This window comes from Euprymna scolopes, chromosome 29, assembly GCF_053919585.1.
Source record: "Euprymna scolopes isolate OS-2025 chromosome 29, ASM5391958v1, whole genome shotgun sequence".
NCBI classification, from domain to species: domain Eukaryota; kingdom Metazoa; phylum Mollusca; class Cephalopoda; order Sepiida; family Sepiolidae; genus Euprymna; species Euprymna scolopes.
In genome coordinates, this window is record NC_136510.1 from 16,107,581 (window position 1) to 16,121,290 (window position 13,710).

The following is a 13,710-nucleotide window of genomic DNA, read 5'->3' on the forward strand; positions in this document are numbered from 1 at the left end:
TAATTCCTGCAGATTACATATTTATTATTTGAGACAACTCTCTATCGATTATTATATTAAGCCTAATATATAGTAGTGAGATCAAAACTTATGATTCGGTTGCCATCAGTTAGAATCGAAACCAAAACATACAACTTTCCACCCTTATTACTTAACCTCTGAGCTGCACCCATACACACACACATACACATCGCTTTTTTTAAAGGATGGAATTTAATTATTACAGTAACAAAATAATTATATATATATATATATATATATATATATATATATAAATTTTTTTTACTATTATAATTAAATACCTAAAGACACTAGTGTTTCATCCTTTTGGAAATCTTCAGTGCAAGGTGTCACGATTGACACCAGTCGACAGATTCGAACTCAGCAACACGAGCCGTCTCTGGCTCGATTAGCAAAGACCGTATCCAATCTGCTACTATTAACTGCGTGAAATAATGTTGAATTTAAACATTTTAATTTTAAATGTTCTTTACGTCAGTCACACAGTGATCTAATCGTTATATGATAATCTATGCATATATATATATATATATATATATATATATATATATATATATATATATATATATTCACTCTTATTTTTTTTCAGTTTTTCTGAATTCATTCAATTTAGTTTTAAAATGTATGTTTTTAATCGAATCCAGCAACTTGTTCCAAAAATATATTATTCTACTGGCTATCCCAACCTGGCATTGCCTGGCAATCTTTTAACCTTCATGTTTGTTTCACTTCTTTCGCTTTTTTGTCCGCTCTCTTAATTTCTCATAAGAAAATATTTAGGAATATATACCATTAAGAATAATCCCTTAATGCAATTGTCTCCATTTCTAAATTTAGTTAAAATCTCTGATATTTTTAAATGATATAAATTACACAATATATTTATTACATTTAAAAAAAAACTATGATTGACAGACGGATAAAATATAGAACTACAAAGATAAATATGAATACTATCTTTAAAATCTGGATGCATCAAGATAATCAAAAGCTCAATATAGTAGATAGAGCAATTAAAGAAATAGGAAAAATGGACATTGAAAATAAAATTGAATAAATTACAATATGTACTGATCCGTCAAATCCAAAAGAAGAAATTATAATGAGGAAAAATCTCTTAATCCATGGATTTTCAAAGCTATTCTTTTCATCAGAGGATAAACATTAGTAAAAAATAAAATGTATCGCTGATTAACATAAATTTGAATATATATATATATATATATATATATATATATATATATATATATATATATATATATTCACTTATCATCCCTTTTTTTTTCGCCCAATCATTTAAGACAAGATGCAAGTTATATATATATATATATATATATATATATATATATATATTTCTGTTCTAAAGATGATTAAGAAATGAGATCCCTCAAAGAGGTTTAAAAAATAATATACTTTTTTTTACAATGTCACTCAAGAACAAATCTTATTCTATTTGTATTCAGTTAATAAATTTCACTTTTAATGAAAACTTGCCCATTTTTATTACTTTTATTTTATTTATTTTTTTTCTCAATCTTTTTTTATCCTTATTTAAAAATTTTTTTTTTATTGTAATCTTTTTCTTCCTTCTGTTTTTGGGTGGAATTGTTTTCTCATCTTGTCCAGATTATTACTCACAAATTTAGATTTATAAATATAATTTGACCGATTTGTATAATTTTGTCTAAATTTATTATTGATTTAAATTTTATTTTGTTTCAGTGGTCCAAAACGAGATAGTGGCGTCATTATCAGTGAGTAATCAGTAGTTTTCTAATTTGTTTCTCAAATATTTTGTCTCATTACGAATATTTAAAATAGCAACCACTTTTTTGTTGGTTTAAAACAAAATGGCGATTATTGTTCATGTTTCCAACACAATCATAAAAGATAAAATAAAAAAAAATTCTTTTTGTATTCGGCAAAGGTGATCGCTTTATTATATCATCCTTGATGTTCATTCATCGCTTGTGAATATAACTATAATCATATAGTTGTTTTGTGGGCCTGAATATAATAACCCAGAGGTCCATAGATCGGAACTACGCTCTGCTACCAAGATGTTAAACTGCATCCATTTTGTTTGTATTAACACTTTAACATACTAATGTGTAACTAATACTTTTACTGAAATAAAAAAAATTAAAAAAGTCCTGGGCCCATAACCTCTAGAAGTTTAAGCCATGTTTAGTTTCAGAACAGTTTCCGATGGTTCCTTGTTCTACACAAGTCCTAGGAGGTGACTGGTTCGCAGTAGACAGTTCTCGAGTTGGAATCCACAGAGCAAAAGGTTCTTCCCGTGTTGACATGAAGAAAACATATACGAAATTGCTACGGAAAGGTTGAATATTTATGGAGCAATTCTGGTTTCTGATTGGTTGGTAGCAGAACGTGAATTAATTCAATTTGTTAGGTCCTAGTAGCATTGTTTATAAATAGAATCACTCAACTGTGCGGGATCATACTCCATTATTGTGCAAAAATATTGTAACAGCTCATCAGTTCGATTCAAGCAACTGAATGACTTCCCTCTTCTACTTGAGTATTCTATCTAATGGTTCTTTACCCCTATTATTCCACTTGCATCCTCCCCTCCCCAAACAAGACATAGCACGGTATGTTAATCACTTCTAAGTCGACTACAGACCTGACTAGTTTGTCTTGTCTGAGGCCCATGCCAGATCGAAATAATGAGAGTGGACTGTTGGATTTTTTTCTTATATATACAGGGTATCCGAAAAGTTACTGAAGGATTTTGAACTTAAATAGATTTTTCATTTTTGATGATATCTTTCTGTAATTTTAACAATCTCACACATTGGTAAAAAAAAAAAAAAAAAATGCAAAATTCAAATAATCTTTATTTATGAAAAATAGTCTTTTAAATGTTGCCCATTTTCAGCGTTGTATATTTGTGCTCTTTCCAAAACATTATTCATGGCAGATTGCAGAATCTCTGGATTGCGATTTAACTCCCTTATTTCGTTCCTGATGTTTTCCATCAATTCTTGCAGGATTTGTTAACATAGACTCTTTCTTTAAGATATCCCCACAAGAAAAAGTCTGGGCTAGTCAAGTCTGGGGAACGTGGTGACCATTTGATATTGCCATAGCAAGAGATAATGTTGTCGCCAAAGCGTTGCCTGAGAAGCTCCATTGTGACTCTTGCCATATGTGCTGTTGCTCCATCCTGTTGGAACCATACTTATCCATAATTAATTTCCAAAATATTATCTGTAAAATATTTGAAATAGAGAAAAAAAAAAAAATCATTAATGGTAATGACAAAGATCTTCAACCCTTCAGTGACTTGTTGGACACCCTATATATATATATATATATATATATATATATATATATATATACACACACACACACACACATATATAATATATATATATACACACACACACACACACACACATTTGTAAACATATATCCTTAAGTTTAATTAAAAATATACTTAATTCTGTTTTTTTTTTTAAATTTTGTTTTATAGTTAATGCTGAAGAATTATCGTCATGCAAGGTAAGTGGTCTTAATAATAACTTTAAAAAAATAGCCCTGGCGTCTACTTTTCAGCTAGTAGACATTTTCAAAGTGCGTGTGTTTTTATTTTACAGTTTTTGATATATCCTATAAAATTTTATAGCTTTTGATATGTCCTATGAAAAGGATATATTCGTTTAAAGTAGCTGAGTGGTCTTGGCTACAGTGTTCAAATAATCTAATAAGTCACCCAATTGAGCACGTGTTCCTGGTCGGAGCTGGTATTCCTTAGTGTGAGGCTTTCGATGTGCCTTTCGGTGTTTCTCCCAAGCAGCTCTACCACTCAGTATTTATGGCTCAACCAGCCAATCACATTCACATATTGATTATATTACTTTTAAAAATAGTTTTATTAATTTTTTAATATTTTTAATTACTAACTACTACTATTACTATCACTCACTGGTAAAAATAGGTGGTGTTCCCTGAAATATGATTTACAAGTCTCTCAAGATTTCCAATACTCTCCATTTCTTTTGATGTCAAAATAACTTTGTGTCTTCACACTAAGAATTTACCAATGAGTTCTTGCTGATAACAGATGATGGTTTTCTCAGGAATTTGGGTGGCAATAAGCTTCCTCCAAATTTTAGTATTTTCTGTGGCTTTTAAGTCGAGGTCTGGAAAGTGATTTTCTTCCTCAGATATTCCATGACCATGTTGTACCAACTAATTTAAATGCACCTGCATTTTTCTTTTGCATTTTTTTCTTCTCCGAGATTTTTTATTTTCCCCAAAAGATGATCATTGCAATGACAACAGGCCTCTATTGATATTTGGCTTGTAAAGACCAAGGCTATCAGTAGGAGGAAAACAATTGACAAGAGTTCCACAAGCCTACTAGACCAACGAATCAAACAAGTTGGAATAAAAGAAGCAGGTAATAGAACACTTGCCATAATAATATTTATAGAAAAGGCTGAGATTAGCAACATCACATTTGTGAGAGAGAAAGAGGTCGCAGAGAAGAAAGAGTTGAGCCAATCAAATTACAGATACGTTTCTGCAATTTATCAAGAACTTTCAAATGGAACAGAGATTCACAAGCCGAAATATAACATCATTCCATATATGGTCTGATAGTAGATTGGTAGCGATAGAGAATAACCTTTGGTGTGAGAAAATGTTTAACGTGAATGAATCTATGAACTTCAAGAAAAATTGGAGAAAGAAAAACCAACATGAGAATCACAGGAAGGAAAGGGATGCATCTATGATTGATGGAGTCGTCAAATGCTTTTGCTAATGTGGATGTACTCTGTGATCGCAATTATTAAATAGGTTTTATTTGCTTCTGCAGATTTAAACACGAGCAGGTACTTTTTTTCACTTAACAATTTCATTCTAATGTTACTAATTAAGTCATTTTTATTCTTTTATTGGTTACGGGTATTATTTTTACACAAGGCATGGGCAATGTCATCTAGCCTTGCTAGTTTATAATAGATGCAAAATGTATTAAATGAAACATTTTCTTTTGCAGGAAGTGGCCACCATGCAGTTTAGTGCACATCAGTTGGACAAAAAGGATTTTTTCGGAAAATCAGATCCTTTTCTAACATTTTATCGCTGCAACGAAGATGGCAGGTATTTTACAATGATTTTTTTTTTTCTTTCATTTCGGAGATGTGGAAGGGATCAAGTGGATACCAACGAGGACTGATGACCTAAGCATCGCAAATTCAAATACTATTGATTCCATAGCGCTACTTTCACTTATGGATGTTGGCAACAAGGATCAACAGTCATACCATACCGATTGATACACATTTGCATTGAATAGATTTCTCTTTATTAAAACATGTTGATTGGTACAAAATACAGAGGGACATGCCTCAAAATACTGCTCATGAAATCTAATATATAAACCTCACTGTCCCATGTGTTTGTCTATTTGTTTACATTTTCACAAACTGCATCTCCTCTAAGACATAAAGCCACAGAGTAGTGCAAGACTGGTCAAATGATTGTATTTTTTGTGGACCATTGTTTTATATATATAAAAGTGACCTTGTTTGTGTAAGAAAAGGTCTCTACCAAACTATTATAGCTCAAACCGTAATGACTTGTATAAAAAAGAAATTCTAATCTATTACATCGATTACATATTCTATCCAGCCTGATTTCAGTAACATACACAGCATATAGATTTTGTACCTTTTCTGATTGAGTTTGGGTGTATGGTAGGAAATAGTGCATCGCAGCTTTTTTTCTGTTTATTTTTCATCCGTTCTATAGGGTTGCCTCCCCAAAACTTACTCATCATGGAATTGTTGATAGCATTCACAATCCTTTCTGTAATCAAATCATATTTTGCATAAATAAATTTCAGTCGATGTTTAACATATTTGATATTTGTCTGTGACATGTCCAAGTTTCAGTCATGGATGCCCAACAGTCTTTGTTTAATCATCTATCAATAAGCACAACTTGATATGATATGCAAAATTGTCAATGATTCTGACATATTCCTATCTTAGCTCCAATCGAATTTGACTTGAGATGACTCTTTTAAAAGACATAATGATTTGTTTTAAAAGTCTTTAAAAAAGATTTTTAAAATTTTCTTTTAAAGATATAATTAAAAAATATGATTAAAAAATGGTCTTTTTAAAAAGATATGATTAAAAATGGTCTTTTTAAAAAGATATGATTAAAAATGGTCTTTTTAAAAAGATATGATTAAAAATGGTCTTTTTAAAAAGATATGATTAAAAATGGTCTTTTTAAAAAGATATGATTAAAAATGGTCTTTTTAAAAAGATATGATTAAAAATGGTCTTTTTAAAAAGATATGATTAAAAATGGTCTTTTTAAAAAGATATGATTAAAAATGGTCTTTTTAAAAAGATATGATTAAAAATGGTCTTTTTAAAAAGATATGATTAAAAATGGTCTTTTTAAAAAGATATGACTAAAAATGGTCTTTGTAAAAAGATATTACTAAAAATGGTCTTTGTAAAAAGATAGGATTAAAAAGATGGTCTCTTTTAAAAAGATAGGATTATTAAAAAAAAAGCAAACTTTACTTGTGATTGACATCTATTTTTTTTTTCCAATGTTTTAAGACTGTTTTCTTCAAATTTTTAGTTTTACTGTGGTGCACCGAACAGAAGTTATAAAGCGCACGTTGAACCCAACCTGGCGAACATTTACTATCAACATCCGCTTGTTATGCAACGGAGACTATGATAGGTTAGTAAATTTTTTGTTCTCATTTATGACGAAGTACAAAAAAAACTGAATAAATTCCATTGAGAAAATCTTGTCATAATTTGTATTAATATTCCAGTGCTTTTTCGGGATAATGAAAATCAAAAAATTGAATTTCAAATAAAAGCAATGTCATCTACTTAATTGTCATGTTGAGTTAGTAACATATCCCAAAAAAAATACTAAAAATTTATGAAATAGAAAATGAATTATTAATGGAAATTGCTTCAAAAAAAAAAAATTGCAAGTTTTATTTAATAATAACCAGAAGAAGTTTTATGATAGCAAGGAGGTAACTGTATGAAATTATGGGATTTAAAAATGATGTCAGAATGCTGAATCGTGAAAGTAAATGTTTTATGTAGTAATAATTGCGACATAACAATTAAGTAAATAACGTTGCTTTTAGTTGAAATTCAATTTTTCATCATTATTCCGAACAAACACCAGTTTTTCTTAATTCTTATAAAGAAAATATTCAAAATCCTGTTCTCATCTTGAGTGTTCTCATCATCAATGAAGCTGATGTAACTGCTGATCCTCTTCAGGTGTATTTTATCAAACTCAGGAATTTGCACAGAATTTCAACCAGAATCCTTTATTTAATCCACGGGGGTAGCATGTTCTCGTTCTGTCAACCATGATCGAGTAGAAATCTTAAGTAATTCGCAATTGTATACTTAGTATCACCCACATTTGAACCGGTGATAGAGTAGAAGGTTCTCCTGTAGCTGTTGTCTCCCTGATTCTACTTTTTGCTTTTTCTCGCTCATATACCTCTAGTCCGAATTCGTAGCAGTGTTTTTTTTTGTTTTTTTTTTAAAGTTTAACATATTTCAAACTGATATAAATTATTGCATAAAAATGATTAAATTAAAACAAAAATCATTTTTCTTATTTCAAATTATTTAATCAACTAAAAATTCTATTTTTTTTTTTTTTTTACTTGATTACAAAATTTAAAAAGTTGTTACACTAGCAAATTACCTAACAATTTAATATACAAAAATATAACAACTGAATTTAGCTTGAAATTACTATGGAAAAAAAAAAAAATGTTAATTTAGTAATCGAGTAAAAAATGGAATTTTTAGTTATTAAATAATTCGGAATAAAAAAAAATGAGTTTTTTTTTTTTTTTTTTTTTTTTTTTTTTAAATTTTTACTGTGTAAAAATTTATATCAGTATAGAATAGGTTAAACCTAAAAAAAAAAAAATTGTTAATGACTGTTTTGGTACACAAAAGTTTACTGATGTCAGCCCACTGCTGTGAATTCGGAATAGGGGGATGGGAGCAAGAAAAAGCAAAAATAGAATCAGAGAGACGTCAGCTACATGAGAATCGATTCGAAATTGATGTGCGAAACGAAGAGCTAATATAAGCTACTCCTTTTTCTTTGGCTTACTCTTTTCTCTTCTTTCCTGTTCACTTATGATAGGCTAGCACCAGATTTTTACATTGAGATGCGATTTGGATGAATGCTGAAAAAGGTTTGAATTTAACCTTTTCTTTTTCTGCTTCATTGGGATTCGTTCTCTTCGTCACATACAAAAGCAAGTTTTTTTGTTTTTTTATCACAATTGGATTTTACTTCATATCTTATCTGATATGCCACGAGCTCTTGAAAGATTCTCAGGTTACATACTACATTAAACATAACAATGATATGTTATGCATTGGTCCTTCTTATATAATTGTGTCTATGTCGTCTTCCTCTAACGAATGTGTGGGTGTTCTAATGGCCTTTATGTGATCGCCTCTTGTATATATCGTTTCTCAGGCTTGTCCGCATACATCTTCCCCATTTCATTATATACAAGTCTTATATACAGTTTTTAAACTGTCGGGTGTGCATATATGCGGTTGAGCTTCTTTAAGAACCTTAAAATTGTGTATCTACTTACTGTAGCTAACTCTGTGTGTGTGTGTGCGTGCATATATACGTGTTAAGAGTTCACGATACCTTTTTTTTTTATCTTTGTTATCGGGGATGCGGTTCTTCTCGTCACTGGTCGATGATCTGTAAAGAGCATTCAAGACGAAAACACAATGCCAATTTTCTGGCAAGGATCTCTTTATTTCATCTACGAGTAAACCCGGGGAACCACTTACATTGCTTACTCAAGCTTTCTTTCATTTCCATCAACACGTTTCCTCTGACCCTCCTCATCTTGAAACTAACTCAAGTCCAACTGTCTACTCTCAAAATCCCCATGTACATTTCTATTTATATCAGGGTGTATGTGTGAGGGTGGTACCTCCGTTAAACCAGATTACACCCAAACGCACAGACCCACTTTGTAGCACGCATGTGCATGTTCTGTCAATAAAAGTCACTGAGTATATGTATCACTGGTAACCCCTTTACCTTTCTGCACCTACCCGACACAATAAGTGTGATTCAAATCAGTACCGCGTTAGTCACATTACTGACAAACAACAATAATGCTTGTTCATGGAATTATCTATTTCTTCAAAAGTGTAACTATTTTCTTACATGAAATAAAAAAAAAAAATATACGGGTGGGGGGAACAGTCAGTGAAACCAAAATGGAAGTAAAATGATTCCCAGGCAATGTTGGTTAGAAACAACTCAGATCAACAATTTTTTTCATTGTTTTTTTTAATGTCACATTAAAAAAACAACTTTGTTTTTAAATTAATTTTGTGAATAAAAACTTTTTTTTCAGACCAATAAAAGTGGAATGTTATGACTGGGATGCAGATGGCGGGTGAGTCATGGTTTTATTTTAACATTTTATTTTCTGTTTTTTAAGCTGTGTAAGGCATTGGATTGTTGGAAGTTTTTCTTTGGAGGAGGGCAAGTGACATATTGCTTCGTATGATTGGACAATTTTGGTCATGTGACTAAATAGTGTATTCAAGGTCACATGGTTATATTTTGAGTTGTTGCTGGAGAGAACAGACTAATGTAGTTAAGATCTGAATAAGTAGGACCTTCAACAGATAGCTAGAAACAACTCTTAGGAAAGTGAATATAAGTTAAACTAAATTTTTATCTTTCTTTCTTGGTTGCCATCTTGTCCAACTAAATGTTGTTGACCGTAAGAACAAGAGAGGGAATGATCAACATACATGGGCCCCCATCGAGTAGCTATGCTTCAGTTTGTCTTCAGGCCTTTTTCTCTCTATCTAGTCATATCATAGCAGTATTTTGTTTTTCTCAAGTTTGTGTTTTGAGTTGCTTTTTTTGTTTATACTTGTGAAACCCGTGCTCACCTCCTTGACATTCACCAATGTCTGAGAGAATGACATGGCCAGAACTGAAAGAAGAGAATATGAAAGAGAAGATTACAAAAACAGTGTCTGAGGCGACAATTGTTGTTGAGCATGTGATTGTACACATTAAGTCGGTTCAGTGATTAAGCTGTCACTCCGTTTTAGTTAGTTTCCATTGTAAGCTCACTCATCATTGTGATAACTGCTGTTTGTTGAAAAAGGTTTTGTTGAAATTGGTCTTCACTGAAAACTTGTAGTCCTTTGTCTGTTCATCCATCAACATTTAAATCTGTTAAAGACTGGTTAAACTTTGAATTTCTGTAGGTTTTATTCACTGTTCCATGGGAACAAACGGTATCCTGATCAAGTTTTATTTACAACATAGAACTTATTTGCATTAAATTTATTACACATGGGGTATGGTTACGTTAAGTTTACTGCAGTCCAATCACTGTCACGATCATGTTGCAATAACCAACACAAGACGAGTACTTGATGTAAATCTGTTAAGCTCTGTGTATGTGTAATACTGTCATATAACATAGCAATAGGAACCTGATATTGTCAGTTGATAACTGTCTGGTTGCATCAGTCCTCAATGATTTTCTTCTTGGCTTGATGTACTCTTGCTCAGCTTCAGCTTCAACTTCTCTCGGGTTTAGGGTGGGGGATCTCTGAGCGGCCAGTTGCCTTCAACTGGGCCCTGTCATTCACTTGACTCCTAATTGTTGTAAAAAGTTGCAAAACACTAGACCTTGCAAATGACTCCCACCATCATAAAACTAAATAGATTGTATTATTTAGTCCTTTATCACACTCTAATTAAAACTGCACCTAAAAAAAATCTCCCACATATTAACTCTAAAATATATTGATCGATCCTCTGTTCATTCCTTTGTACTAAAATAACTACAATACCTTACTTAACAATATCACTTGAGCATTCATTTGTAAATAAATTCCTTTTTTTTTCTTCTACTTCCATTGTCTACTGATAAATCGTATTTCTTTTGTTATATTCTTTCCACTTTTTTCTTTTACTTCTCAACACTTGGGGATGAGCGATGGTTTTGACATCTATAGTATTGCACAGCTATATGATATTTATTTGCATATAATTTATTACATGGGAGCTATTTGCCGATTTTGCTGCATGAGGAGGCTGTGCCAAATTTGCTACATGGAGAGTTGCGCCAAATTTGCTACATGGGGGGATTTGCTACATGGAGGGGGATTTGCTACATGGAGGGGGGTTGCCAAATTTGCTACATGTGGGGGCTGCACCAAATTTGCTACATGGGAGGTTGTTTGCACTGAATTCACTACATGGAACATATTTGCGTTAAAATTGCTACATGGGATCTATTTTACGTAAAATTTACTACAATAGTTAAATTAATATTGTAAATAATTCTAATCTACAAATATGTTTAAAAAAAAAAATTATTATTCATTCTTGATCTGACTTTTGTAACTAATGTTCTAATGAAATGCATTTTTTCTATTTTGTCAAGCCATGATTTGATTGGTATTTTTCAAACAACACTTCGCGAATTATCAAAGGGACGAGAAATTTCAAATGTTTACGAGGTAAGATGATTCACCTTGAGTCAAGACTTATTTTATGTTTCTGAATTTTTGAGATGAAGGATTTGGTCTTTCAAAGTATATTTTACATTTCTGTAAAATTGACATATAAATATATTTTGTTTGTTAATTCATACTTTCTCATCTCATTTCTAAGCTTTCATTGTTGAGTTGCTACATGGTGATCCATTCAAGTTTTTATTCATCTTTTTATTTGCCAATTAAACTGCATATTTATTGAATTGTTATTGCTGTTCTTAGCACTTTCTAAAGACTTCAGCAAAATACACTACATGTAGCCAGAAACGACACTACAAGATATCAGAAAGCAAAACATTTGAGATGTTTTTAAAACAATCATATAAAGTCAGATTTTTCCTCTATTTTATTGACCGGTATCAAAATCATGAAGACTTTAATTAAAATGTCCACGTTTTCTTGGGGTTCTGAGTTCAATTTTGAGCAAAGGAAAGTAAAATAAGTAAGGCCTCCTATTTTTTAAACTCAAAGTTGAAGAGCGATGAAGGCAGGAGTGGTACCATTAAAACAAGTGACCTTTTGTGCTCTAGAATTTATCATCCTACATAGTCACCACCATTCTCGATGCACTTTTGCCAGGAATTCAATGAGTCCTCTGTTTCTGATGCACATCCATAACGGGTTGATTTCTTAGTCTCACCGTCAATATCTGCAATAGAGATGAAACCTTCAGGTTATGAATGCAGGCATTCAATCATCATAACAATGCAATTTGCAATCCCCTCTAATTCATTCTGACAGAATAAAAAAAATAGAGGCATTACTTTGCCCCTCGTACTTCATGAACAAACTTCCTTAGTGAAATTTTTAACCTTAGTGTTTTGGTTCTTGTCCAGAATTTCCTCTATATTAGAAAAAAACAAAAATTAAAAAAAATCTGCATGTGATAAAAAAATCTGCTGTGATAAAAGGAAATATCATATTCCAACAATCACAGAAATTGATCATGTAGTTTTATTTTTTGAAAAATAACTGTTTCACCTATTTTAAAAAAAAAAGAAAAAAAAGTCAAACAAAGGGAGATAACTCGACAATAATTTAAACTTGCAAGATTTATGTAGTAATGTCCACAAATTCCCATTAATCAATTAAAAATAATTTTCTTTATAAAAATAAAATTATTCAATCAATTTACGCGAGTTTTGGAAAATGATATTTTTGTTTTTACCTTTATTTTATTTTTATTTTTTTTTTTTTTAATGCAGGAGAAATCTGGACATGGACTAAATTTTTTTTTTTTTTTTTTTTTTTTTTTTTCAGTATTTTTTTTTCTTAAACTGCAATTCAACATTCACTCTTAAATTAATGATTTGAAGTTTTCTGGATATTAAGACCTTTATTGTTCAACTAGACTACCCGTGACCCGTTGGGTCAGTATGTTATATTAGCTATGGAATTCATGTATGAGCGTAACACTTGTGACGTAAAGAAAATAGTTTTTTTTTGACATAACAGAAACATTTCTATGAAAGTATATTAAAATGAAAAATCACGGACAGATCACTCAAACATGAAGAAAAATCTCCCTATTCGTGTAAAGTTACCTATTTTTCCAAATAATCGCTCAAAAATCGAAAATTAAACATGATTTTCTTATGAATCAAACGCAGATGAAAGTCATTTAGCAGCAAAAATGCACATGAACCTACCGATGAGAAATATAAGAATGAAAAACTCATATTGGAATCCTTCAACCAAGTTATAGAAACTTGAAATCTAAAAAAAATAATTAATAAAACCTGAAGCAAAAAAATAAAACCTAAATAAATAAAATAAAATAAAACTAATATGGAAACAGATTAGTAAATGTGTCAACAAATTCACCGTTCTCACACAACTATTTTGTATCTAGAAATGTAAACAAAAAATAAAAAAGAAGAAAGGAAGGAAAAGGGACGGATAGAGAGTAGTAGTCTTGACTTTACTACAATTGTTCTTATGTTTGTCAACAGGTTAAAGTTGTTTAGTTGTAAGAAAATAGTGACAGTATAGTTGTAATAAAAAATAGTTGTAAAACACCTCCACTCTTCCCATGTTAAATAATAATTTCAAAATAATA

General features: G+C 30.9%; 1 protein-coding gene across 2 annotated transcripts in view; it reads left to right on the forward strand.

Annotated features, from left to right (window-relative positions):
• Positions 1-13,710, forward strand: part of LOC145252504 (copine-8-like) — a 157,202-nt gene that overhangs the window by 96,822 nt on the left and 46,670 nt on the right. For both annotated transcript variants that reach the window (XM_080112010.1, XM_080112009.1), the window contains 6 exons: positions 1,744-1,775; positions 3,521-3,549; positions 5,054-5,157; positions 6,661-6,765; positions 9,476-9,517; positions 11,540-11,615. In XM_080112010.1, the coding sequence (XP_079968136.1) occupies positions 1,744-1,775; positions 3,521-3,549; positions 5,054-5,157; positions 6,661-6,765; positions 9,476-9,517; positions 11,540-11,615 (388 nt within the window). The remainder of the gene's footprint in view (positions 1-1,743; positions 1,776-3,520; positions 3,550-5,053; positions 5,158-6,660; positions 6,766-9,475; positions 9,518-11,539; positions 11,616-13,710) is intronic.